Source organism: Nyctereutes procyonoides, unplaced genomic scaffold (genome assembly GCF_905146905.1).
Source record: "Nyctereutes procyonoides isolate TBG_1078 unplaced genomic scaffold, NYPRO_anot_genome, whole genome shotgun sequence".
In the NCBI taxonomy this organism is placed as follows: Eukaryota; Metazoa; Chordata; class Mammalia; order Carnivora; family Canidae; genus Nyctereutes; species Nyctereutes procyonoides.
Genome location: NW_026575133.1, coordinates 3,119,094 through 3,145,707, shown reverse-complemented (window position 1 = coordinate 3,145,707; position 26,614 = coordinate 3,119,094). Strand labels below are relative to the sequence as shown.

The 26,614-nt window shown below is 51.5% G+C and overlaps 1 protein-coding gene across 2 annotated transcripts in view; it reads left to right on the top strand.

Moving 5' to 3' along the window:
• Positions 1-26,337, top strand: part of RRP12 (ribosomal RNA processing 12 homolog) — a 43,387-nt gene extending 17,050 nt beyond the window's left edge. For both annotated transcript variants that reach the window (XM_055346085.1, XM_055346084.1), the window contains 32 exons: positions 310-393; positions 2,191-2,267; positions 2,793-2,898; positions 3,099-3,215; positions 4,316-4,454; positions 4,563-4,690; positions 5,784-5,882; positions 6,535-6,626; positions 8,648-8,759; positions 8,986-9,083; positions 10,276-10,390; positions 11,408-11,550; positions 11,767-11,888; positions 12,832-12,896; positions 12,985-13,147; positions 13,577-13,731; positions 13,973-14,040; positions 14,594-14,687; positions 15,269-15,427; positions 15,553-15,633; positions 15,859-15,964; positions 16,195-16,302; positions 16,823-16,980; positions 18,381-18,472; positions 18,665-18,829; positions 18,951-19,126; positions 19,350-19,484; positions 21,808-21,857; positions 23,314-23,386; positions 24,849-24,916; positions 25,182-25,264; positions 25,836-26,337. In XM_055346085.1, coding sequence (XP_055202060.1) covers positions 310-393; positions 2,191-2,267; positions 2,793-2,898; positions 3,099-3,215; positions 4,316-4,454; positions 4,563-4,690; positions 5,784-5,882; positions 6,535-6,626; positions 8,648-8,759; positions 8,986-9,083; positions 10,276-10,390; positions 11,408-11,550; positions 11,767-11,888; positions 12,832-12,896; positions 12,985-13,147; positions 13,577-13,731; positions 13,973-14,040; positions 14,594-14,687; positions 15,269-15,427; positions 15,553-15,633; positions 15,859-15,964; positions 16,195-16,302; positions 16,823-16,980; positions 18,381-18,472; positions 18,665-18,829; positions 18,951-19,126; positions 19,350-19,484; positions 21,808-21,857; positions 23,314-23,386; positions 24,849-24,916; positions 25,182-25,264; positions 25,836-25,938 — 3,534 coding nt within the window. In that variant the 3' untranslated portion in view covers positions 25,939-26,337. The remainder of the gene's footprint in view (positions 1-309; positions 394-2,190; positions 2,268-2,792; positions 2,899-3,098; positions 3,216-4,315; positions 4,455-4,562; positions 4,691-5,783; positions 5,883-6,534; positions 6,627-8,647; positions 8,760-8,985; positions 9,084-10,275; positions 10,391-11,407; positions 11,551-11,766; positions 11,889-12,831; positions 12,897-12,984; positions 13,148-13,576; positions 13,732-13,972; positions 14,041-14,593; positions 14,688-15,268; positions 15,428-15,552; positions 15,634-15,858; positions 15,965-16,194; positions 16,303-16,822; positions 16,981-18,380; positions 18,473-18,664; positions 18,830-18,950; positions 19,127-19,349; positions 19,485-21,807; positions 21,858-23,313; positions 23,387-24,848; positions 24,917-25,181; positions 25,265-25,835) is intronic.
• Positions 26,338-26,614: the final 277 nt, after the last annotated feature.

Here is a 26,614-nt window from a genome sequence, read left to right as displayed (position 1 = left end):
TTTATTGACCCTTTATTGATGACTGCCTTGTTCCAGCTTGTTACTGCAGTGAACGCATTTGTTACCTAAATGTTTGCAATTTTGTGCAGATATTCCTATAAGAGAGTCCTAGAGGTGGAGTTTTGGCAAACATTTTGCTAGGCCTTATGGTGTGTATGCATGCAATTGTGTGTATGAATGCAATTCATCTTGCCTATCTCTAGGCTTTGTCAGGAGAATAATTTGTGAAGGAATAAGGATAAGAGGCTAGCCCAGGGACAGGATTCAATCTAAAATAGATGTCATAGATGTCTTCTCCCTTACATGCAGATCTGTGCTGTTCTGGCTGCTGTCACTGAGGTGATTCGCTCCCAGGGAGGAAAGGAGACAGAGACTGAGTACTTTGCTGCATTGGTAAGTAGGTGTGACTTGAAAGTGGGTGTCCAGAACAGCTGTAGAGAGAAGATGGGTGCCTCTGGTATGAGGATATAGAGCAGGACATCCTTGAATAAGTGGAAATGCTTCCTGGCTGGCTCAGTCAGGAGAGCATACAATTCTTGATATCTTGGGGTTGTGAGTTCAAGCCCCATGTTGGGCAAAGAGATTAGTAAAAAAGAAAAAAAAAGTGCTTTACTCATTCTCAGGTGGTGGCTTGGAAAGGCTGGTGGTATTTGTTACAGTATCCTTATAGAACAAAAATCCGGGCAGCCCTGGTGGCGCAGCGGTTTGGCGCCGCCTGCAGCCTGGGGTGTGGTCCTGGAGACCCGGGATCAAGTCCCACATCGGGCTCCCTGCATGGAGCCTGCTTCTCCTTCTGCCTGTGTCTCTGCCTCTCTCTCTCTGTGTCTATGAATAAATAAAATCTTTAAAAAAAAAAAATCCACTATTCTGGTTGTTACTCTTGTTTTTTCTTCCCTGATCCATGGAGCTGAGTTAGGCCTAGAGGATCCTCTAGAAAAAGATAGGCAAAGTGTGGCCAGGGGCAGGTAGGGAGAGGAGGGGGTCCTAAGACCCTTTACGGGGATTAGTGGGCTATCAGAATTATTTTTATAACATGCTAGAACATCATTTGCCTTTTCACTCTCATCCTTTAATGAGTGTACTATGGAGTTTTCCAGAAGTTACCTCCTATCTGATGACATTATTTCAGTAGCTAATTGTGCTTGCATATACTTGTATTTTAAAAATTTCTCAGTTTTGGGATCCCTGGGTGGCGCAGAGGTTTGGCGCCTGCCTTTGGCCCAGGGCGCGATCCTGGAGACTCGGGATCGAATCCCACGTCAGGCTCCTGGTGCATGGAGCCTGCTTCTCCCTCTGCCTATGTCTCTGCCTCTCTCTCTCTCTCTCTCTCTCTCTGTGACTATCATAAATAAATAAAAATTAAAAAAAAATTTCTCAGTTTTAATTTTTAATGTGGTAAGCATCAGTAGATATCACCTGTGTAAATAAAGCTTCTTTGGGGAATCTTCAAGAAATTCTAAGGGTGTAAAAGTTTGAGAACCACCACTCTGGAATGGGTTGGCCCACTATGGCCCATGGAAATAATTTGATCCATGGCCTGTTGTTTTTTTTTACAGCTTGAGAACTGAAAATGGTTTTTATATCCTTAAAGGATTATTCAAACACACACAAAAGAATATGCAACCGAGACCATATATGGCCTGCAAATCCTAAAATATTTATTATCTGACCCTTTAGAGAAAAAGCCTTCCAACTCCTCTAGAATAATGAAATAAGTTAGATAATGATACATGGTTTTTATTATGTGCCAGGCTGTGTTGTGATTGCTGTGTATGAATTTGATGAAACCTTACAACAATTTATTCTGTTTTACAAATGAGGAAGCAGGATGCCTGGGTGGCTCAGTTGGTTAAACATCTGCCTTCAGCTGAGGTCCTGATCGCAGGGTCTTGGGATGGAGCCCCACGTTGGGCTCCTTGCTCACTGGGGAGTCTGTTTCTCCTTTTTCTCCTTCTTGCTTGTGCTCTGCTCCCCCCACCCCCAAATAAATAAAAATTTTTAAAAATCTTTAAAAAATGAGGAAGCTGAATCACAGAAAGATTTAGTTGCTAGCCCAAAGTCACAGTGGCAGAGCCAGGATTTGACCTTTGACACCAGAGTTTTAACTATCCTGCTGGGGACATGGTGGCTTCAGCCCCCCATCTGCCCAGCTTATACACTTCCATTCACACCCTGTGGTCTGGCCCTCAGATGACAACAGTGGAGGCCGTGGAGTCCCCTGAGTCTCTGGCTGCTGTTGCGTACCTGCTGAACCTTGTCCTGAAGCGGTGAGTCCTACCTTTGGTCTGAACCCCAAGTCTTTTTGGGGAGAAGGGAACGGCAGCAGGAGGAATAGGCTCAGGGAATTATTAAGTATCAACTGGCATTCTTCACCATGAGGCTCCCAGGGTGGCTTGGGATATTGTCACAGAATGTGAGTGTCGGTGCCTGGGAATCAGGCGGCCCTGCTGCCGTGAGTGGGGCAGGAAGGGGGCACTAGGGTGTGGCCACCAGGATACCTGGCAGCCTGTAGCTGTGAGGGGGGAGGGTAGGGAGAGGATTGACGCAAGCTAGTGAGGCCCCATCTCGTGAATAATGGAGAATGGCCGTGGTGAAGGCTTAGGTCCCTGGAAAGCACACTGATGTGGCGTTGGAAAAGGTGGGTTCCTGTCCTGTCTCCTGCTCACTCGCTGAGTGCTAGGCCAGCACTGCCTCCCTGTGTCTAGCTTCCTCGTTCAGACCAGGCCTGGGTCAGCACCTGCTGCTCTAGGAGGCCCCTAGGGCCTCTGACCGACTCTTCTCTCACCGAACAGCGTGCCCAGCCCTGTGCTTATTAGGAAGTTTTCCGATACATCCAGAGCATTCATGGACATCATGTCGGCGCAGACCAGCAGTGGCTCTACCTCTGCCGTCCGATGGGTTAGTGTCTGTGTCTGTTTCCCCTTCACCATCTTCCAGAGCCCCGAAGATTTGGCCAAAGCCTGGATATTCTCTGGGAGAGGTATAGGCACCGTGTGGACCTCACACGGATCCCTGGGCGATTTTCTGGAATTGGAGAGAACCTGGGCTCTTTTTCCACCTGGTTCAAGCCAGCAAAGCTGAGAGACTCTGTCTTACAGATCCTCTCCTGCCTGGCCACCCTTCTGCGGAAGCAGGACCTGGAGGCCTGGAGCTATCCCGTGACCCTGCAGGTGTACCATGGGCTCCTGAGCTTCACTGTGCACCCTAAGCCCAAGGTGAGGCTGCTGGGCCCCCAGAGTATGGTGGGGGGGGGTGCGATTCTAGTAAGTGGGCTGGGGCCAATCTGTCTGAGTAGTATCAGGGAGGTTGCTCTGAGCTGCTGCTTTTTGCTTCTGAAGCCTTATTTGCTTAGTCCTAGAAGATGAGAGGCAGCTCCTTATCCTGTAGAAGGGGTCTTCACTGTCACGCCCTCCTGAGTCTCCTGCCTCATTGGTCAGTGACAGATTTAACTACAGTGGCAGGACGGGGCAGAGTGGGGCTTTGGAGGCTCGAAGACCCTAGTTGGATACTGGATCCACCATTCACGCCGTGACCTTGGGCAAGTTACATGAGCTCTTCAAGCCTTGGTCTCCTAGCTGGAAAATAGGAATAGTAATACCAACCTTGCCACAATGGTGTAGGGCGACTCCAGTGTCACTCACAGGCCAGACTGGCGCTGTTCCTGGCTTACAGCAGGTGCTCAGCAAATGCTGGTCAGCCACCCTATTTCCTCCAGGAGTTTAGGGCAGGGAGCATGTAATAGCACATAGAAATAACAGTCCTCGATCGTTCAGTGTGTTCAGCATGCTTCCTCAGGTAGGCTCATACCTCCTTCCCTGTGTACTCAGGAGGCCTTTCCCTCACTCTCTTCAGGTCTCTGCTGAAATGTCACTTCACTGGAGTGACACTTTGCTGGCCACTGTGTAAAAAGCACCAACCCTTGCTATATTGTCTGCATTGTACTTTCACCTTCTGGTCTATGTTTGTTTTCTGTCTCCCAAGAAGAGTGTGAGTTGTTTACTCTGGTCACTGCCAGACTGCCAGCCCCGAGAACTGTGCCTGGCTTGGTCACACTTAGTATTGCTGGGTGACTGACCGAATCCCTGTAATAAAGATGAGGACATTGCTGCTCAAAGATGAAGTGATTGGCTTACTCAAGGCCGTTTGGTGAGTTAGCAGGAAAGCAGGGATCGGAGCTGAGGTTTGTCTTACTGCTCAGCTCAGGAATGTGCATACAGGCAGGCCTGGGTACAGCATCAGCCATGGAGGAGGCATGCCATCAGTGCTGCAGGGTGTATGCTGACCCAGCCCTGGCCCCCCTTTCCTTGCCCCTCAGATCCGGAAGGCTGCCCAGCATGGAGTGTGCTCAGTCCTCAAGGGCAGTGAGTTCATGTTTGGTGAAAAAGTCCCTGCCCATCATCCTGCTGCCATTTCCACTGCCAAGTTCTGCATCCAGGAGATTGAGAAGTCTGGAGGTGGGGAACCAGGTCAACAGCAAGGCGGGTGGGGACAGAGGCCAGCCTGGGAAGACGGGGCACAGTGCAGAGGGTGGGCCAGAGGCTCAGCTCCTTCTTGTCTGCCAGGCTCCAAGGAGGCCACCACTGTGTTGCACATGCTGACACTGCTAAAGGACCTGCTGCCCTGCTTCCCGGAAAGCCTGGTGAAGAGCTGCAGTGAGACTCTCCTCAGGGTCATGACCTTGAGCCACGTGGTGAGCTCAGCCAGGAAGCCAGAGGAGCATGCCAGGGTTGGGGGTGAACTGCAGGCGTCAGGGCCAAAATGCTGGTGCTTGGGAAATTTCTTAGGCAGGCCAGAACAGGACCTGGGGTCTCCCCACTCCAGCCCTACTCTTGCTTACCATCAAGGACATCAGCTGTCCTTGGTGTTGGATAGACCAGGCTGTCTTCAGAGTCCTGATCCCTTTGGGAGCTGGCTTCAGGGATCAGTTCTATGGAGTGGGGAGCCATGGCAGGGCTGTTAAGGTACCAGTCCTCTTCCCTGCTCGAGCTCTGTTTCAGCCACAGTTGTGGGTCTTTTTTTTTTTTTTCTTATTTACTAACAAATTGGTATAACAGTTTTATTTTATTTTTATTTTTTTTTAACTTTTATTTACTTAGGATAGTCACAGAGAGAGAGAGAGAGAGAGGCAGAGACACAAGCAGAGGGAGAAGCAGGCTCCACGCACCGGGAGCCCGATGTGGGATTCGATCCCGGGTCTCCAGGATCGCGCCCTGGGCCAAAGGCAGGCGCCAAACCGCTGCGCCACCCAGGGATCCCCAGTATAACAGTTTTAATACATAAAATGATCTCCTGCATTTCTGTCATGCTAGCTCAATTCTATTAATCTTTATATATATCTTGTAGTGTTTGTTCACATGCATACTTTAAAGTATCTACTATATAAATAATAAGATCGTTGTCTAAAAGAAAAAACCCATTCAGAACAATTGGGCTGTGTATCCTTTCAGACTTTTTTTTTAAATAAACAAACATAGATAAAAACGTGTGAAAATACAGCCATAATTATAGCCTGCATACCACTTAATGGCCTGCTTTTTTAGCCCGTTCTGTTACAAATGTTTTGTTCATGTTTCTCTGTTATCTTTATTTGAATCATTTAAAAATGTTTCAGTAGCTGCCAAGCCTTCGTAAGTGACAGTCTTCTGAATGTCCAGGTGTGGGGAGCATGCTTGAAGTCAGGGGCCTGGGTCTCTCCCCAGCCCACTGGCTAGAGCTGGAGGTTGAGATGTCCAGGGCAGCCGTGGGCTTTGCGGTCCCCCACTAAGCCTCCATGTCCTCTCCAGTTGGTGACAGCCTGTGCCATGCAGGCCTTCCACAGCCTCTTCCACGCCAAGCCCACCCTGGGCACCCTGTCGGCAGAGCTCAACGCCCAAATCATCACGGTAAGGCCTGATGGTAAAGGGGTGTGGCAGTGCTGGGGTGTAGGGGGCCTGTTAATTTTCTCCAGAGTGAGGTTGAGTGGGCTGATGGGACTGGCCCAGTGGAAGAGGCTATAATAGACAAGCAGACAGGAAGTAGGCTGCTAGGAGACCGGCCACCAAAGCCACATCAGTGTTCACAGGAGATGGGGGCTCTGACTCTACACTTAGTTAACTTAATAAACTATTTCAGTGTGGTCTCATGATATAACTCATAACTTGAGCAGAGACTCTCAAATTTAGGGGTCCCTGGATGGATTTGAGGAAAGGGGACATAAACATTCCCCACATTGTTTGCAAAATATGCATATGTGTGCCCATGTACATTTTTCCAGGAAAAGACTGTGGCTTTTGTGATATCCAAACGGTTGTGAGACCCAAGTTTTACTCAACTGCTTCTAGAGACTTTGACCCCAGAGGAGCAGAATTGGAAGGGTTTCACGGATTAGGGAAAGGCAGGAGCTGGGAAGGCAATGGGGCCTGTGAGTTTCAGGGCCACATATGCAGGCCTGTCAGTGGGACATGCTGGTGTCTGGGGATGAGAAGGGGTCATTGTCATTAGGCCACTCCAGACACACTTGCTCAGTCACCTGCATATTCCCTGTCCCACCTCTAGGCCTTATATGACTATATTCCCAGCGAGAATGACTTACAACCCCTGCTGGCCTGGCTTAAGGTCATGGAGAAAGCCCACATCAACCTGGTCAGGTAGGTGTGGCAGAGGGGTGTCCCAGGGCCTCCAGCCAACCGACCTGCTCTGTGGCATGGATGGGAGGGATGGGAGCCAGAAGCTGGAGAGGGATGGTGGTATCTCCTTGTCAGGCATGCTATAGGCCAGCTCTTGTGGTATGAGGCACAGGGCAGGGTAGTGTGGCCTATGTCCGCTGGGGCTGCTGTTTTCCTGCCAGAGCAGTTACCAGTGAGCTCTAAGGAGCCACAAGGGGGGCTCAGTGCACCATGCTGGGGCCCTGAGGGTGGGGTGCCAGTTCTATCCTGATCATTGTCACTTCCTGACTGGACCCTGGGCAGTTGGTTTCCTCAGATCGCATCCACTTTGTGGTTTCAGCCCTCTCCCCACCTGGGTTAACAGTCCCCTCCTCTGGGCTTCACAGTCCCAGTTTCGGCCCTGTGTCTGTCATAAAACTCACATTGAGCTTGGCCACTTAAATAGTAGCCGCTTGATGATTCTACTTTTCCAGAAAAAGGCTGAGAAGAAAATAAGTGTATCCACCGGTGACCTGTGTTTTGCCTGGAGTGGGGGTGTCTCAGGACCCTGGAGCCCCACCATGCTGTGTCTTCCCTCTCTTCTGCTGAAGGGCTCCTATTAGCCCTCGCTCTCAGGCTCTGTGCTGGGTGCTTTCCGTTATCATTCATCTCACACATCACAGCCACCCTGTGAGGAAGGTCCTAGCCTTTTTCATGAACCAGAAACGGAAGCACCGTGAGGTAGCTAGTCATGCCTCTGCTAAGGAGCAAAGGAGGGTCTCTAGCCCAGGTCCACCAGGCCCTCATCCTTTTCCCTGCACCGTCCAACTTTTACCTGGAGAGGCCAGAAAATGGCAAAATAGCCTCATTCTCCACTTCTCAAGATATTTTTTAAAGATTTTCTTTGAGACACCTGGGTGGCTCAGTGGTTAAGCATCTGCTTTCAGCCCAGGGCGTGATCCTGGAGTCCGAGGATCGAGTCCTGCATCGGGCTCCCTGCATGGAGCCTGCTTCTCCCTCTGGCTATGTCACTGCCTCTCTCTCATGAATAAATAGGTAAAATCTTAAAAAAAAAAAAAAAAAAAATTTACTTACTTGCCAGGGGAAGGGCAGAAGGAGAGGGAGAAGCAGACTCCCCGCGGAGCAGGAAGCCTGATGCAGGGCTCGGTCTCAGGACCCTGAGATCGTGACCTGAGCCCAAGTCATACTCAGCTGACTGAGCCACTCAAGTTCCCCCTCTACTTCTCGGGACTAATCCTACCAGCAGGCCTCCCACATTTGTGCCATGATATACATCCCAGGCTGTTTGTTGTAATGCTATATAGGTAATAGCAAAAAAACTTAGAGACCAACAAAAATGTAAATGTGCTTGGGGAGAGGACTGATCAATGTACAGTGAGTTACTAAAGTAGGTGCATGCTGACACAGAAAGACCTCCAAGATGTATTGAGAAGGGCATGGATGGTGTGATTCTCTGTGTGTTCTGGAGCAGGACTACCAGGGTATGAATGACCCCTTCCTCCTCCTTATGGCGTGGTCTCGGGCAGCATGCTCGACTTTTCTGTGCCATGGGTTTCTCACTTCTACAACGGGAATGGTAGTAGGAGTTAATCTTGGTTTTTACAAGGTGTAAATGAACAAACACCTGTTATGTCAGTGCTTGGCATATGAGAAGTGTTACATAGATGTTAGCATACATTATTGTTTTCTGTGTTTGTATATGTATGACAACTTTGGGAAGAGTATTTGAGACATTTAACCTTGATTTTCCTCTGGGAAGTGCATCTGAAGGTCAGTCTGGGAGAAAGGTGTGATAAAGAGAGCATACTCTTTATTTTGTACTCTGAAGACCTATTTGGATTTTTTACCACGTGTGGCTATTCCTTGAATTATAGCACTTTTTAAAATTGCCCACTAGGAGGGCCCTGTAGAACCCTGCAGATCAATGACTGTCATTGGACCTGGGGCTGTGTGGGTCCCTGTGGCCCAGAGCCAGGCCCCACAGAAGCCTTTTGTCTCAACAGATTGCAGCGGGACCTGGGGCTAGGCCACCTTCCTCGCTTTTTTGGAACTGCGACCACCTGCCTCCTCTCCCCACACTCGCAGGTGGTGACAGCTGCCACTCAGAGCCTTCAGGTACCGCAGCCCCAGCCCTAGCTTTAGGGGGGAAAGCAGAGAGTGTAGAGTTGTACTGGCTACCTTGTCTCCTGAAGTTCGCCCTAGACCTCCAGCTGCATCCTGGGGAGGAGATCTCAGAGTGGAATAGGCTTCCTAGAGGTGTGCAAAAACAGTCACCTAGGAGGGCTGGGTGGTGCTGGGAGGCTGCTGTAGGCCCAGACATCTGTGGCTTCTTCTCTTGCAGGAGATCTTGAAGGAATGTGTTGCTCCCCACATGGCCAGCATTGGCTCTGTGACCTCATCAGCCTCTGGCCCTACCCAGTATATCGCCAAGATGTTCAGGTGAGAACATAGCATCCATGTTAGGAGGGAATATGGTGTGCCTTCTAGAAAGTTCCTTGTAATGAAAAGTGTTCTACTTGTAACTTACCGTGGGCATGTGCTCAGCGCCAGAGCAGCTGCTATTGATTTGAGCACTGGCCACGTTGCAGGTGCCATAGTGTGGTGCTCATGAGTACGGACTCTGGGCCAGTCACCTGGGGCAAGTTCCTCCGCGTCCTCCATGCCTAGATACGTCAGGGTCCTCATCTGTCCAAGGTTACTGATGGAGGTGAGAATTAAATGAGGGAGTGTACGTGAAGTTCTCAGAACTGTATCTGGCACGTATTTAAGTACTAAAGTGAATAAAAGCCACTGGTAGTCCTTGGGTTCAAGGAGATAGGTACTGACTGACCCCCAGTTTATAGCTGGGCGAGCTGAGGTCACCCATCTAGGGAGTGGCAGCCTGATGGCAGAGCCCATTCTTATTCAGGTGCCGTGCTGCCATTTATGTCCGTAAGAGGAGCCATTCACAGACATGGCTGTCCCTGCAGGCAGTGAGGAGCCTTGGAGCACTGTAGATACTGGCGTGGGCCCGGGAAAAAAACTAGGAGCCTTGGTGTCTCTCCTGGGTGTGTGCTCAGCTCTGAGGTGTGGTGCTTTGGGTGCTGTGCCTGTTGCCCTTGGATACATCTATGATGAAGTTTCAGGAAAACTCAGAAATAGAGCCACCCTCGCCTCTAGCTTACCCATTTCCGCACATTAACCCCCATCAACCATTCTTGCCTAAAATCTCCAGAAGGCTAAGCTGAGAGGTACAGCCAGCGTGGTGCCACTCTCCCCACTCTGCCCAGACCACCTTCCCTGGCATCCCATCTTGGATCACACTGAGAAAACACAAGACCATGACTGAGCATGGGCTTTGGAGGCCCAGTATGGCCACTAGCAGAGTGACCATGGCAGGTTATTTCATCTCTTAGAGCCTCAGTTTCCCCATCTAAAGTTGGAACAAAGGATGTACCTCACAGAGTTTTCTTTAAGCAGCAGGATTACATAAATGAAACTGAACACAGTGGCTATTTCATAAATGCTAGTTTTCCCCATTGGCCTTTCCTGGGGCTCCATCTTTACCAGCCAACTGTTGGTCTGTACCTCCTAGTGCCAGTCATGCCCGGGTGAGCATGAACCTGGCCCTGACTGCCTGTTCCCTTGGCAGGGCGGTGGAGGAAGGCCTGACGTACAAGTTCCACGCAGCGTGGGGCTCTGTGTTGCAGCTGCTGGGTGTCTTCTTCCAGGCATGTGGGAAGCAGGCCCATCCTGTGATGAAGAAGGTGAGCTAGGGAACTGCTGGGGCCAGGGCAGGAGGTGGTGATTGGGCTGTTGGTCTGTGGGCTCCCAGAGAGGTCACGTGTCTTGTTACCTCTGCACTTTACTCCACATTATACCCCCAGTAGCACCCACAGCAGGTGTCCAGTACTGTGTCTCCAGGATGGTGTCTGACCCAACATGGGAGAAACAAAAAGAGGGGTGGGACCTCCCCTGGCCCCTCTGCCAGTACCTGCTCACTAGTCTTAGCTGCAGAGGATGGCTTTGAATGGGGAACCAGGGGGACCGTCTCATTATCACCTGCCATCTTTTTCTTTTTAATTCTATAAATTCTCCACCATAATAAGGGATTATAATGTTTTAAGCAGCCTTACCTTCCAGAGAGGTTACTGCAACCCAGAGTAAATCATCTAAGAATCAGAGATCCCCTTGGGATCCTCCCTGGCTGGGGAGGCAGGCCCCAGACCCCACAGCAGCAGCTCCTAGCCTCATGGGGCTTTCACTGACTCCTACCACTGCTGGTTGGAAGAAAGGAACTGCCCTGGGACAACAGGGGCTTCCCCAAGAAGCCTGGCCTCTAATAGGTTAGATTGACAAACTTGGCTTTCTACAAGTGAGGCCCTGGGAGTCCTGGGGGGTAGTGGGCCAGAGGCCACAGCTCTATCTTGAGGGGCAACCACTCCTCAGCATTTGCTAAATTGCTAATTGTCACACATGAGTCTGTCATTTGCCTTTGCCAGAGTTTCTCATTTCTCAAGATAAACTGGAAATCTGTATTTGTATATGAAATCTTGTTTTTACATGTTACTAACATACAGAATTTTTAAAATTGTTGGGTGGTGGGGGAGAGGTCAGACTTCTCACTAGGTTAAGTTTAGTTATTGTTTTGTGACCTCTGACCTAGATTGTAACCTGGGCCGATGCTCCTGACCTCATCCTCTTAGAGACTTTGGCCCAGACTCAGGGTTGGGTGCTAGCTCTGTCAGCACACCTTGGTGTCATCTCTTGTCTTTTTGCTCCAGTGCCTCCAGTCTCTGTGTGACCTGCGCCTCTCCCCCCATTTCCCTCACACGGCAGCTCTGGACCAGACGGTAGGGGCTGCGGTGGCCAGCATGGGTCCTGAGGTGGTTTTAGAGGCTGTGCCTTTGGAAATCGATGGCTCTGAGTAAGTGTGATCCTGGGGCTGGCTTCTTTACAAGCCCCAGGGGAGTCAGCCAGCTTGTCCTTCTCAGCAAGGTGTTCACTCTTTGGGGTGAAGTCTCTGTGTCACATGGGAATCAGCGGGAGAGGCCACAGCAAGGCTTGAGCTGTTCCTCGGCTTAGCAGGTGATGTGTTGCTGTGTGTGCTACCCTCTACTGGGCTTTCCCTCCCTCCTCCCAGGGAGAATCTGGATTTCCCACGGAGCTGGCTGCTGCCTGTCCTCCGGGACCACGTCCGGGAAACGCGACTTGGTTTCTTCACCACTTATTTCTTACCCCTGGCTACCACCCTGAAGAGCAAAGGTATGGGCCTCACCTTAGTCCTGGAGCTTTGGCTGGAAGGGATCAGGAAGGGCTCGTTGTCCAGCACCCCCAGCCCTAGGACATTGGCTAGTGTCCCTCTGCCAAGCAGGTGGCCAGTTAGTGCTCAAGTGCCTTCCTCAGGGGGGCTGTCCCTCCCTTTGCTTAGAGACACAGCCAAGCATATCCCCTTTAGAGGACCCTGCCCTGTGGCAGGCAAATAATGGCCTCCTCTCTTACTGGGGTGGTAGTTAGACAAATACACACCAATTTATAAGTATGCAGAGCTGTGCCTAATAAAAACCTGATACAATATATGTGTTTCTCAGTAGAGTTCTGGTAAACTTAGTTATGATAAAGCCCCACTGGGGGCCGTGGTGTGGTCTCTGAAGAAAGGGAAACCTGTGGGAATGGGCATGTTTAATAGATGGTGAATTGAACAGATTGGATTCAGATCTCAGCTGAGCCACACCACATTTGGGTGACTTCGAGCAAGTTGATTCAACTCCTCTGGATCTGCTCCTCATCAGTAAAATCAGAACAATAATTGCCATGCAAGCATTAAATGCAGTGGTCACGTACCATGCATATCATGTAGCCTACCACTTAGAAATCTTATTGTCAAATAAAACCAGGTTTCAGAATGATATATGTATAGTACAGTTCTGTTTGTGCTTTTTAAAGTGTGTATGTAAAGAAATGTAAAGAAGTTAGAAGAGATGGTGGGTATCCCTGGGGGAGGAAGATTATGAGGAGACATCTACTTCCCGTTTTATGTAGGTGTTTTACATTTTTTGGATGAACAAGTATTATGTTTCCGTTTGTGGGGAGGGAAGAATCACCCAAAGTCCTGTCCGCATTATTGCGCTTTTGGTTTTGGTAAAAATGAGGCCTGCTGGCCCATAGGGTGCCCAGGGTCCCACTGTATCCTTGTGTCACACTGCAGCGATGGATCTGGCCCAGGCAGGCAGGACAGTGGAATCCAAGATCTATGATACACTCCAGTGGCAGGTAAGGGATCAGTTGGGGGGATGTGTGTTGGGTGGTGCAGGGGCCTGAGTTGCTAGGCATCACTCTCCTTTCCCATTCCTCTCTCCAGATCTGGACCCTCCTGCCTGGTTTCTGCACGAGGCCCACGGATGTAGCCACCTCCTTCAAAGGGCTGGCACGGACACTGGGCACGGCCATCAGTGAGCGTCCAGACCTGAGAGTCACTGTGTGCCAAGCCTTGCGCACCCTCATCACCAAGGGCTGTGACGCAGGTATGTGTGGACTCTGGGGTCAAGGGCTAGGAGGGGGATGGTTGCAGTGGCCCAGGTCTCCTGGCCTGCTGTGCCTCACTGCCTGAGCCACAGCTAATCTTGTGCAAGGACCTGGGGCTTCTGCTGGGGACCCAAGGAGTCAGTAGGACACTAAAAGTTGCCCCGTTTCCTCTCTTTACTCCCACCGTGCTGACAGCTGCTGGGTGTTGTCTGGTCAGCATTAAGGACTTTATCGTGTGGCTGGCTCTTGGCTGACCCACAGGACAGAGCCATGGAGGAGCATAGAGTGTCCCCAAGAAGCCCTAAATCCATGGGTTCCAGGGCCTGTCACATGTCCTCCAAAAGGATGCCTCTGGGCCATAGCCCTAGCAACTGTTGAGGTGGGGTTGACTCCTGCCCCTTATATGCCAACTTTGGTCTCCCTGCCAGAGGCTGACCGCGTGGAGGTGAGCCGTTTTGCCAAGAACTTTCTGCCAATCCTCTTCAACCTATATGGGCAGCCTGTTGCAGCCGAAGACACCCCAGCCCCTCGCCGGGCTGTGCTGGAAACTGTCAAAACTTACCTGACCATTACAGACCCTCAGGTGAGCTGGCGGGAGGAGCACTCTTGGGTCAGTGACTGTGGGTTGGGTGTGTTGGAAAGGCCCCACCGGCCAGGGCTCACTTGGGCTCTGCCACCTGGGGGACAGGGCAGCACATACCAGCGCTGATTGGGTCGAGGTTTCTAAAGACAGTGGGGTGGGGCAGTGCAGTTCTGTGACCTGCTCCTGCTCCATGTTTCTTTCTTCACCAACTGTCTCCTTTTCATCCTCTTGGTGCTGCCAGTTGGTGAACAGCTTTCTGGAAAAAGCCAGTGAGAAGGTGCTGGACTCTGCTAGCTCTGACTTTACCAGGTAAAATGCCCCACTTGAGTTGGGGCAGCCCAGGGAGCCAGAGGGTGTGTTGAGCAGAAGCCCTGTGGGTTCTCTCTGGAATTATAGGAAGGTCTTGAGATGTCGAATGTCCCAGCTCTACTCTGAAGGCTGACTGGCTCCTCCTTCCTGGGAGAGGCATTATAGCCTGCTAGGAAGGATGAGGGCCCTGGTGACACTGCCCCAATTCAAATCCCAGCTCCCCCAGTTACAAGCTATGTGACTTTGGACAAGTTACTTATCTACCTCATGTCCTCTGTGTCCTCATCTGTGAAAATGGGCATGATAATAGACCTGCCACAGGTTTGTTGTGAAGACCAAAGGCTTTAAAACACATAAAGTGCCTGGAACCCCACCTGATACCTTATGGGAGCTAGATTCGGTATAAGCCCCCTGTGGTTGTTCACAGGCTCCTTCAGGGCCCCTTGTCCTCACTGCACTTCTCCCACCTCTGTACCCAGCAGATCTGAGGTACCGATGGTCTGTGCCCCCTCCAGGCCCCCTAAGCCTGTCCTTGCTCTCTTGCCCTGAGCAGACTGTCTGTCTTGGACCTGGTTGTGGCCTTGGCTCCTCACGCAGATGAAGCTGCCATTAGCAAGCTGTACTCTACCATCCGGCCCTACCTAGAGGTGAGCCATGTGGGCTGGAGTCCCGTGTGACCACACCTAGGGGTAGGGAGCTCCTTGGAAAGGTGGGATCTGTCTTCTCTGGACCATTGAGGAGGACACAGAAGTCCAGGGAAGGGCAACCTAACCTCAGGAGAGTTGTCCTGAGGGAGTCACAGAGCTCCTTTGCAGTGGTGAGGAGTTAGTCAGGGAAAGAAGGGGGGTAGAGGAGAGTGCTCTACCTAGAAAGGTGAGTGGGCACATGGGCCTTGATGTGTGCCGGGGGCCCAGGTTCGCGCTGCTGGATGAACGTTCTTTGAGGCCTGTGAGTGCAGTGTGGAGTGGAGGCTGTGGTGGCTTCCCTCCCTGCAGCACCCCCTGTCTGGCACCGAGTTAGCCTTTCACTGTCCATGCTCCTCCGGCCCTCTCAGGCCTCTTGAACTCCAGAGGAAGGCTCTAGTCCTGACCCCTCCCATGTTGGTCACAGTTAACGGTGGCTGTTCTGTGACTGCTCTCAGACAGTGGCGTGTGTGAGGGGGCAAGGGTGGATGGAGGACCCTGGGGCCCTCTTCCTCACCATCCCTAAGCACCACGCACCCTCCCAGAGCAAGGCCCATGGAGTACAGAAGAAGGCCTACCGAGTGCTTGAGGAGGTGTGTGCCAGCCCCCAGGGCCCTGGGGCCCGCTTCGTGCAGAGCCACCTGGATGACCTGAAGAAGACCCTGCTAGACTCATTGCGGAGCACCTCCTCACCTGCCAAGAGGGTGAGGCCTCCAAGGCAGCCATGCTCTGCCCATAGGAGGATGGGCAACACAAGGAGAGGACTGCCATAGAGACAGGGAACTTGAGGGGCACAGGTCCTAACTGCCGTTCCCCCACTGCCCTGCAGCCCCGTTTGAAGTGCCTTATACATATTGTGAAGAAGCTCTCAGCTGAGCATGAGGAGTTCATCACTGCCCTTGTCCCAGAGGTGAGGGGTGTTGGGGGGTGGGGTATATGTGTGTTTTAAAGGGGTTCCCTTGCAGTGTGGCTTCTGAGGACCTGGCAGGGTCAGGGGAGAGCAGTATGGGGGTTAGGGGCTCCTCAGTTCTCTGCCTGGGAGCGCAGGTGCTCCTCCCTACCCTCTTTTGCCTCAGGCCACCAACCATTCCCATGGTGGCCAGCTTGAGCACAGTTCAAGGGGTTGTCTGGGCAGGTGATCCTGTGTACCAAGGAGGTGTCGGTGGGTGCTCGGAAGAACGCGTTTGCCCTGCTGGTGGAGATGGGCCATGCTTTCCTTCGATTTGGTCCAGACCAAGAAGGTGAGGTGTGGGTGACATGGGGCTGGGGTAGATGGTCTGCTCACAGGCCTTGGGGAGACACCCCTCCAAACCACTGGCCAAAGCAAAAAGGTGAGGAGAGCTGCCTGACTCTGGAGTTGGGCAGGCTACTCCTCTCTGGCCAGAATCCCCTTCCCTGGGGGGCCCCCAGGTGCAGCATGCAGAGTGGTTGTGCCCTAGTGTGTGTGACTGTCCTTGTCTCACCCTCCCAGAGGCCCTGCAACGCTATCTCATCCTGATCTACCCTGGCCTTGTGGGTGCTGTGACTATGGTCAGCTGCAGCATCCTGGCCTTGACTCACCTCCTGTTTGAGTTTAAAGGTAAATGCTTCTTCCTTGAAACCTAGGGAACAAAAAAAAAAAAAAAAAAAAAAAAGAAACCTAGGGAACTGCAACCCTCAGGGCAGGCAAATGGCCAGAAGGTCAGAACAAGGTCACTACCAGAAGAAGGTAGCTACCACCTTCCTTGAGGGAGGAGAAAGAGCTGAAACCAAGTCTGACTGCCTCCCGTCCCCTCTGCTGCCCTGTCATCTTTCCTGCCCACCTGCAGCTGCCCTGCGTGCCACTGTCAGAATGGATTAGAGAAGGTCAGGTCCCACGTCCGGGTGGTTAGTCCTGGTTCTGCATCTTACCAACCATGGGAGACCTTGAGCAAGTGTATGAACGTCTTAGAACCTCAGTTTCTTACTTTTAAAACAGTACTTCCTCACAGGTTGGCTGTACTCTTTGGGGGAATGACTAAGACTGTGCTGGGCACGTAGAAGTCCCCCAAATATTAGTTCCAACTCATGTGACCTGGCAGGGATCTTGAGTCTGACAGTAGCCCTCTGGTCACCCCCAGGTCTCATGGGGACCAGCACGGTAGAGCAGCTGCTGGAGAATGTGTGCTTGCTCTTGGCTTCCCGTACCCGCGATGTGGTCAAATCAGCACTGGGCTTCATCAAGGTGGCAGTAGTTGTCATGGATGTGGTACACCTGGCCAAGCATGTGCAACTGGTGGTAAGTGCCCCCCTACCCCTCGGGGCGGCCACATGGCCTCTGGTCTGCCAGCATGGACCTAGTGAACCTTGAGGCCAGCAAGTTCCAAATATTTGTTTATCTGAACACTAGCCTGTGTAACAGGTCATATAGGAGCCTTGGAAAGGACTCCTGCCTCCCCAGTGGGAGTAAGGAATGTACACGGTGCCAGGCTGCCTCTTGTGACCTGCCCCTTTCCACTCCACAGAAGCAAGGGCTCTGTAGGGCAAAGGCCAGTAGGCAGGGCCACCCTTTGTTTTACAGATGGAGAAACTGAGGCCAGAGATGTCTCCAGGTCACACTGCTAGTGAGAGCAGCCCTAGGACCAGAACCCAAAGCTCAGAACTGACCCTCAGGGCTCTCCCCCAGCTGGGCCTCTCATCTTGCTCTCTTTTTCCCCTCTTGCATTTTGACCTTCTGAGTTTGAGGAGGCTCCTCCAAACACCCCTGCTGGGTTCAGAAGGGCCTGAAGAGCCACCTGGTATTGGCTCCCTGGCCCCTCAGCTGAGCACAGGGTGTGCCGCTGGCTGAGTCTGTCCCACCACTACATCCACTGCCTCAGTGTTTCCCTTCCAGCTGGGTTGGGTCACATCAGACCTCCAGGTCCCCCTTGGCTCTCTTCGTATCTGGCCTTGTGTCAAGGCAGGAAAGGGCAGGTGGGGGACAAGGTAGCCTGCCCCTGCCCTTCCAAGCCAGCCACCTCACCGGGGACCAAAGATGAGGAGGGCTAGAGCAGTGGTCTGTCATAGGGTTCCAAGAATTTATAAAAGCTTTTCAAAGGATTGTTGGGGCCCTATGTCCCTAGCCCTATTTGAAGACACTACAGATAGTGAGATCTGCTACCCGTTCCTGGGTCCCAGCCAGGCCTGAAAAAGGTATGAGAATAGTCAAGCCTGAGATTAACACAGAGTGGTGGAAGGGACATGTGGAACCCAGAGAAATCTGGTTGTGTTGGGGCCCAGTATGGGCCATGGAATCAAAGTCCAGGGCTGAATGCTGCCCCTGGCCACGTAGCAGCCTCTGAATGCATTGTACCTCAGTTTCCTCATCTGTAAACTGGGGGTCATGATCCATCTGCCTAATGGTGTTTTCCTAAGGAGTCAGTGACATAATACAGGTGAGATGCCACACAGTGTTGAGAAGACTCTCAAGCTGCAATCTCGGTAGGGTAGTTGTGGATTGTCATAAAGGAGGCTTTAGGGAAAAGATGGAGTGTCACTCACGTTGTGGAAGTACAGTTGGTCCAAGGGATGGGCCAGGAACAGGGTTGCTGTGACCCTCACCCCTTCACTGGGCCTGATGGTCCTGTGTGCCTGGTCTGCACAGTGAGAGGGCAGACAGGGTGGAGGGCGCCCCTGAACCCTCGGTGCTCTGCCTGGCAGATGGAAGCCATCGGGAAGCTTTCTGACGACATGCGGCGGCACTTCCGCCTGAAGCTTCGGAACCTGTTCACCAAGTTCATCCGCAAGTTCGGGTCTGTGGGGTGGCTGGACTGAGTGGGGCTGGCAAGGGAGGAGTTGAGGCGCTTCCAGAGCCTGCAGAGAAGGGGCTGGGCTGGGGGCTCTGAGTCTGTCCCCTGTGGCTGTAAGAGTCCCAGCTGAATCCTCTTCCTTCTGGGTAGCTCTCTGTGGCCAGTGTGCCTCACCAGCCCCTCACTGCCCCTCAGGTTTGAGCTGGTAAAGGGGCTGCTGCCTGAGGAGTACCACAGAGTCCTGGTAAACATTCGGAAAGCCGAGGCCCGAGCCAAGAGGCACCGTGCCCTGAACCAGGCTGCCATGGAGGAGGAGGAGCAGGAAGAGGAGGAGGAACCTGCCCAGGGCAAAGGTGACAGGTAAGACCCGGGGTAGGGTCCTAGGGACCCAGTCTCCCTCAACCCGCAGCCTGCCCAGGTCATGCTCAGCTGCCCCTGGCTCTCCTGGGAACACCCTGATTTCTGACTTCTCTGTCCTTAGCATTGAGGAGATTTTGGCTGACTCAGAGGAAGAGGATGAGGAGGATGAGGAAGAAAGGAGCCAGGCCAAGGAGCACCGGAGGCTAGCTCGACAGAGGAGCCAGGCGTGGCTAAAGGAGGGTGGTGAGGATGAGCCTCTCAACTTCCTGGACCCTAAGGTGGCCCAGCGAGTCCTAGGTAAGCAAGAAGTGGCTGGCACATGAGTCCAAGAACAGACTTGTTCAGGGGTTAGGGGTGACTGCCACAGAGGCCAGCGGGCACCTCCCACCACCACATGCGCATATCATTGTGCTGCAGGCTCCCGTCCCGGGCACAGACCTGGGCTTGTTGGTTAGGATGAGGCTGTGGGTGGGTTAGAACGGACCTACCACCTCCTCACTGCCTGACTCTGCCATGCCAGCCACACGGCCTGGGCCCAACCGGGGCAAGAAGAGAGACCACGGCTTCAAGGTGAGCGCTGATGGCCGCCTCATCATCCGGGAGGAGGAGGACGATGCTGGCGTGGCCAAGATGGAGGAAGAAGAAGGAGCTAAAGGTGGGGCCACCATCCATTCCGGGAACAGCTCTGGCTGGAGCAGGGCCACACTCATTCATTCATTCACTCATTGTTTGTTTGCTCATTCATTCAGTGACCACTTGTTGGGGGAGCACAGGTAAAAACATACAAGGAGCTTGAAGCTAAGGCAGCTTCCTCAAACTTTTTGAGTTTCTCAAACTTTTTTGACCACATTAAGAAATCTTTCCATTGCAATCCAGCCAATTATACAATACATATAATTCAAAGCAAACTTTCGAAACACTGTACTTCCTTTTAAGCATGTGTGACACACTTTGTTGCCCCCCCCTTTTTTTCCTGTTCTTCTCACTCTTCTCCTTTTTTTTTTTTTTTTTTTTTGTTACTGTAAACTCAGCTGAGGCCTTGAAGTTCATTTACAGATAGAAAGACCCAGACTAAGAGCCTGCCCCTTTCCTGACAGTATTGTCTCCTGCGGTCCAGGAGCCACTCCAGCATGAAGTCTCCAGGTCCTGTGGAGTATTTCCTGCTCCCCTTCCCCTGTGTCATCCATTGGATCGGAAAGCCTCAATCTTCTAAAATTTATCCGCCTTCCTCTTTTTTGGGGGTTCCTCCTGCCATGATCCCTGGACTCTTGACTCACTGCAGCCTCCTGACCCGTGTTCTCATGGCACTCCCTGCACTCAGCTTACCTGCTGTGTGACAGGGGACAATCACTAACCTCTCTGTGCCTTAATTTCCTTACTCTAAAATGGGCATAATACCAATACCTACTTAAAAAAAAAAAAAAAAAACCTACTTCAGATGGTGGTAGATGAAGTGGGTAACCAGAACAGCCATGTCTTGTGTTTGGTGTAAAGGTGACTACACTGTTTCCTGATCTGGTCATGTAGCTGTTCCCTCTCCTCTCTTTATACTTTCTAGTCTCCTTGAGCCCTTCTTGCCCATATGTCCTTGGTGCTGAGAATATTCCTCCCTTCTCCTTCTGCCTCTCTGCTCTTTAGGATCCAGCCCAAGTGCTTTTCTTTGGCCTTTCCATGGCCCTCAGCCTTCTGGCAAGTCTGGGGCACTTCGTCCCAGATTGTCTTGTGACATTATTTGCTTGTTTTTCTTAAAGATTTTATTTATTCATTCATGAGAGACAGAGACAGAGAGGGAGAGACAGAGAGAGGAGCAGGCTCCATCCAGGGAGCGCAATGTGGGACTCAATCCCTGGTCTCCAGGATCACGCCCTGGGCCGAAGGCAGGGGCTCAACCACTGAGCTACCCAGGCGTCCCTTTATTTGCTTGTTGATTGACTTCCCTTGAGTTTATCTTCTCCCCTAGCTGGTCAGTTTCATACTTTCAAACTGATAGCTTTTTAAAAAAATTGTGAGAAAGTACACATAATATAAAATTTAGCATGTTAACCATTTTTGAGCGTGCTGTGGACTGGTATTCAGTACGTTCACATTGTCGTATAGCCAGTCTCCACAACTCTTCATCTACAAGACTGAAACTCTTTGTTAAACAATTCCTTATTGCTGCCCCCCCCAGCCCCCGACAATCACCATCCCAGAATCTCTCTAATACTTTGAATTTGAGTACGAATCCAGGTGCCTCATGAATGAATGAATCGAGGAATGATTGTGATCAGCTTATGTCACTCCGTGGTGTGTGCAAGGGTCCTCCATGTGGCAGCACGTGGGCAGATTTCCCTTTGGCTTGTTTTAATTGAGATGTTTGTTTTCTGTTGTTGACTTGTGAGAGGCCTTCACACAGTCTGCGTATCAGCCCTTTATCACCTGTATGGTTTGAAGGTAACATTCTCTCATTCATCCTATAGAGTGCCTTTTTAGTCAGTTGTGTCCCCTGACACACGAAAGTTCTAAAATTTTGCAATAGTCCATTTTATCTATTTTTACTTGGGTTGTCTGTGCATTTCCTTGGTTCATACTTCTTTGGCTCATTCCCTTACAGCATTCAGCACATACAGGGCAAAAACAGATTCTCAAGTGGGAGAACAAGGCTATTCCCAGCAAAGCAGAATGTATGTGGGGCTGGGGCATGCCTGACTCCCTAGAAAACCCAGGGCTTTCTTAAGGTCTCCAAAAAAGCTATGTTTATCTCAGAAGTGGGATCACCACTTCCTTAGGAGGCTGTCTCCCTGGGGCCTAGGATGGGAAAGGGGTTAGTCAGGGTTCCGGGGTCTTGTCTCCCACAGAAGGACACAGGTTTTCTGGAGCTGGAGTTGCCAGCTCTGTCAGCCTGGTGAGCCAGGAGGAGGCAGGATGAAATTTGTGTGGGCTTTGGGAAAACAGGTGCTCCCTGCATGCTCACGGATCTTTCTTCCTTTTGGTTCCAGGGGAAGATGAAGAGATGGCTGACCTGAATGAAGACATGGGTGTCAGGAGTGTGAGTACTTCATCTGATGGGGGGCTGTGCCTTCAGTTCAAAGCCTTGGGTGATAGCTTCTCAGCCATCTTTGCCCAACCCCTGCCCACTCTGCTGCCACACATACCCACCTGCCCTGTTTCCTGAATGCATAGGAGAGCCTTGAAGTTGTGCGTAGCAGGCAGTCCCAGAGGGTGTGGTGTGCATGTCCAGGACACAGTGTAATGGGTGACTGCTCTGTGGGGCGTGGGAGGGGGCTCTGAAGCACCTGATGCTTCCATGTTAGCAGAGTTGTCCAGCTGAAAAAAGAAAGGCAAAGCCCTTTCTCTCTCCATCAAGGGCATGTGCTGTTGCAAAGGCAACAGCTGGCCTGTGTTCCAAGGGGCAAGTTCCTGCAGGGGCAGGGCCAGCCGCCATTGAGGAGCACAAAAGGCCCCACAAGTCACCTCACCTAATTCTCAAAGGTGATGGGGACTTTACTAACCCCATTTCCAGAGGGGGCTTACAGAAAGTAGCCTGCCCAAGGTCACATGTTATTAGATGCAGACCAGGGATTTGAACCCTGGCCTTCCAGGCTCTTGAGCCCAAGAATTTAACCCCCTTGGTATCTTCCAGGATGGAATGCAGCTTCTCACTTTCCCCACCTGAACCAGCGAGGGTAATATGGGTCCAAGCCCTGACTGACCTTCCCAAGCCCAGCAAACAGCACTTCTGAAACATTTTGGAGCAGTGTCTTCCCTCTCTGTCCTCTCAGACTGTGGCCAACCCATCTAGCCTTCCTGGGTGTCCCCCTTGGAGGACAGCTGCCTAGGCAAGGGATACAATATTAGTAGTGAAGACTCAGGTTCTAGGGCCCCTTTCTGGCTTCCGCCTAAACTTTCAAACTCAGTTCCTCACCTGTAAATCTTGTAGAATTATTGGGTTGGCTTCATGAAATTAGGCATATCAAGCACATGAGTGTGGTATCTAGTGATCTTTTCCCCAAATTACTGCTTTCATTGACATCATATTCACAAATGCCCTATCCCTGAGCCTGAGGAGCTACCTTGTTATCAGAGCATTGCACCCATGCAGAATTCCATTTGGAGAGCTAGGTGAAAACCAGATCAGAGAGTTATGGGGTCAGAGGGTAGCTGAGGGTCTGAGAAACCCTGATGCAAGAGGCCCCCTCTGAATTGGAACGTAAGTGTAGGTCAAGATGCCCAGACACGCACTTGTAGCCTGGGGACAGGAGTTATATGTGAAGCAACCATATGAGATTGCAGTCATGGGCTGGGCTGTAACTTTGCTCTGTGCTATCTAGCTGTATAATTTTAGACAGTTCCTTATTCTCCCTGAGCCTTGGTGTTCTCATCTGTAAGTGGGGGATCGAGTGGCAGAGAACCTTTCCTGCTAACACAGGTTGTTTATTTTTACTGTGAACATTAATGAGGATGTTCATATACTTTGTTAATGAACTTTGCTCACCACTTTATAGAAGAAACACCAGAAGCTCAAGCATCAGAAGGAGGCTGATGATGAGGAGCTGGAGATGCCCCCTCAGTACCAAGGTGAGGCTTCCACTCTCCTCTCTTGGGACAATCTGTTCTCTATCCCCTGCATTAGACAGGGGAGTTGCACTCAGAGCCACGAGTTTGCATGACCCTGTTGCAGTCAGTCAGCACTGACAAAGATCGGCTGGTATGTCACCCAAGACAGGGCTAGGGGGTGAGAGTGTCGGGCCCTGGGGGTCAGGAGATCTATGCATGGAACCCCACCCTTTGAGGAGCCCTTGAACCTCATCTCTACCCCACCCACCTAGGCCTTCCTTGAGGCTTATAGCCCACCCCTTTTCCTGGGAGGTGTCTGCCTCTCTTGTCCAGTTCTGAGTAAGCTGGGATTGGGGAGACCACCTTAGCCTGTATTGAGGGTAGCTTGCCTAGGAGATTCTCCTACACATTTGTCTCTGGGACCCTAAGGTGTTCATTTTCCCAGAGCAGCTGCTGTAGATACCAATGTGGCTGCCCAAGGCCAGGGGAGATATCTGATACTCACCTCTGCCTCCTTCCCCTGAGGGCAACCAACCCCTGCTGTGCATCTGGAGGTACAGAGGCTTCTGTGGAAAGTTCCAGTCGCAGGAGCTGGTGTGACCTCAGAGCCTTACAACATCCTAACCCGGCCACAGAGCCTTATGGCTTCTCCCTCTGTGGTCTCACAGACCAGCACCCAGTTCACCTACTGCTCTGAGGTGGTGTGGTGCAGAACCAGACAATGTGGAGGAGGCCCGGGGTCAGGACTGCCTGCTCTTAGCTGTGTGGCTAACTTGATCCAGTCCTGTGGCCTCTCAGCTTCTGGTTTCCCATCTGTAAAAAAAAAAAAAAAAGCGGGGGAGGGTATCTGGATCATCTCGGAGTATCCTGAGTTGTCATTGTAGGATTCATCCCTGAGTGTGTTAAAATCAGACTGGAGATGACAAGTGATCTTGGAAGTACCTGGGCTTCTGTAACCACAGCTTTCGAGTCTGTACAGTGGGACAATGGGACAAGAGCTTTCTCTCTCCCTCGGTGTTGGTGCGAAGCCCCAAATGAGCAGAAACCTAAAGTACCTTGTTATGCAGACGAGGTCAGAAGCTCCAGAAATTCAGAGACTTGCCGAGGTTAAAGCTGTTGATGGTTCAACAGGGAGTTGAATGTAGGTCAGTCTGACTTCAGAGCCTGTGTTTTCTTCTAGAACAGAGCAGATTCAGCTTTGGAGACTGGGGGGTGTTTTATGTTAGTGGAGAAGGTGTATGTCCTCAGAGATTATCGATAGGTCTTTGCAGCTTCAGGTTTGCCTGAGGAGCCCACTGGTCTAAGCCATCCAGCCACTGGACATTCTTGAGGAAAGTCCTTGCTTGGTAGGGGACAGACAGGTTGCTACCCTTGATTTGTCTGTTCCCTGGCAGCTCTGCAAAGAGAAGGTACCCATTGCCTTCTCCTGGGAGGAAGCTGCCCTGGCTTTGCCTGATTCATGGCCCTTGTGTTCCCCCTCTAGCTGGAGGCTCTGGCATCCATCGCCCTGTGGCCAAGAAGGCTACGCCTGGGGCTGAATACAAGGCCAAGGTAAAAGCTGTGGGTAGGGGCAAAACCTCTGGGAAAGAACAAGGGGAGCTGTGCCCATTACCTTTATTGAGCCAGACTCAGGCCACACTGAGATCTTGTTGGCATCTAAAATCCACACCTTTGTTGGATGGCATTCCAGGGCTACAGGAGCCCTGGGGTGCCACCAAGGCACAGAGTAAAGGGGAGGACAGGGGGCCTGTTAAGTCAGCAGGGAGGAAGGGGAGCCCTATACTCCTAGCTGATTCTGTTTTCTCTGGTTGAACAGAAAGCAAAGGGTGATGTGAAGAAGAAAGGTCGGCCTGACCCCTATGCTTACATCCCCCTCAACAGAACCAAACTCAACCGCAGGTACAGTGCTGGGCTATGCAGGGTTGGGCTGAGATGGTAGGCATGGCGCTGGGGAGCTCAGTACTCCAAAGAGGGGAGGGCCATATTCTCAGTACAGTCTCAACTTAATGGCTCAAGTGTCTCCTGGTTTTGTTTTGTTTGTTTGCTTGTTTTTAGAGAGAGGAGGGGAGAGCATGTGCTCGAGTCAGGGGGAGGGGCAGAGGGAGAAAAAGAAGCAGACTCCCTGCTGAGCAGGGAGCCAGACTTGAGACTCAATCCCAAAATCCTGGGATCATGACCTGAGCTGAAGGCAGAAGCTTAACCAACTGAGCCACCCAGGCACCCTTACCTTTACTTTTTAATGTGCATTGTCATGTCATTGGTACACATGAGTATTATTGACCTGAACTGTTCTTTTAAGCAGGGTAGCACATGGTCTACCCAAATCATGTGCTGCTCATTGACAGGCAGCACCCTTTCTCTTCAGTTCCTCCTAATGCTGGGGGAGCCATTATCCAACATTGGCTGGAGGGGAGGGGACCACCTGTGATGTCACACAGAGATGTGACCCTTCTGTTCCTTGTCCTTGCAGGAAGAAGGTGAAGCTTCAGGGACAGTTCAAAGGCCTGGTGAAAGCTGCCCAGCGAGGATCCCAGGTGGGACACAAACTTCGCAGAAAGGATCGTCGGCCCTGAAGGGTCCCCCGGAGGGCTCTGTGATCCAGTCTAAGGTCCCTCTGTGGCTCCCACACTGCTTTGACAACAACTTTAGATGCTCGAGGTTTTTTCTGTCACAGCCTGGACTCAAAATGACTTGTTGGATGGGACTTGGTTTCCAGAGAGGCACCCAGAATTTTGGAAATGCCAAACTGGAATCACCCTTCAGAGCTGTCCCTAGAGCCTAGAGATGGGAATATAGACTCACTGTCTCCAAATAGGCCAGCTGTGTTTCTGCCCAGAGTGGCCATGTGCACCAGAGCAGACAGTTTCCATTTCTTCCAGACTCTTGTAGCCACGTGGCACTTAGCCTGGCTGTGGTCTGGGCATATAAGATTTGCTGTGACCAGATGTAGAATAAACATGCACCACCATGCACTGTCCCTAGAAACACTGTGTTTTATCACCTGCCCCTCAAGGGACAAGAACTGTGTCCAGTTATTGACAAGAGTAGCTTGACCACTTCTTGTCCAGTCCCAGCAGCCGGTCTAAGGCACTGCAGGTAGCCCTAGGTCAGGCCTAGAACTTGCCCAGGGACACCCACCTGTGTCAAGAGGTCTCCCTGACTTCACTTTACAGCCCCAGTCAGAAGGTGACATTTGGAGGCACAGGAGGGGCAGTAAATGATGCGGTGGGGCGGGTCAGGCTAAGAGTT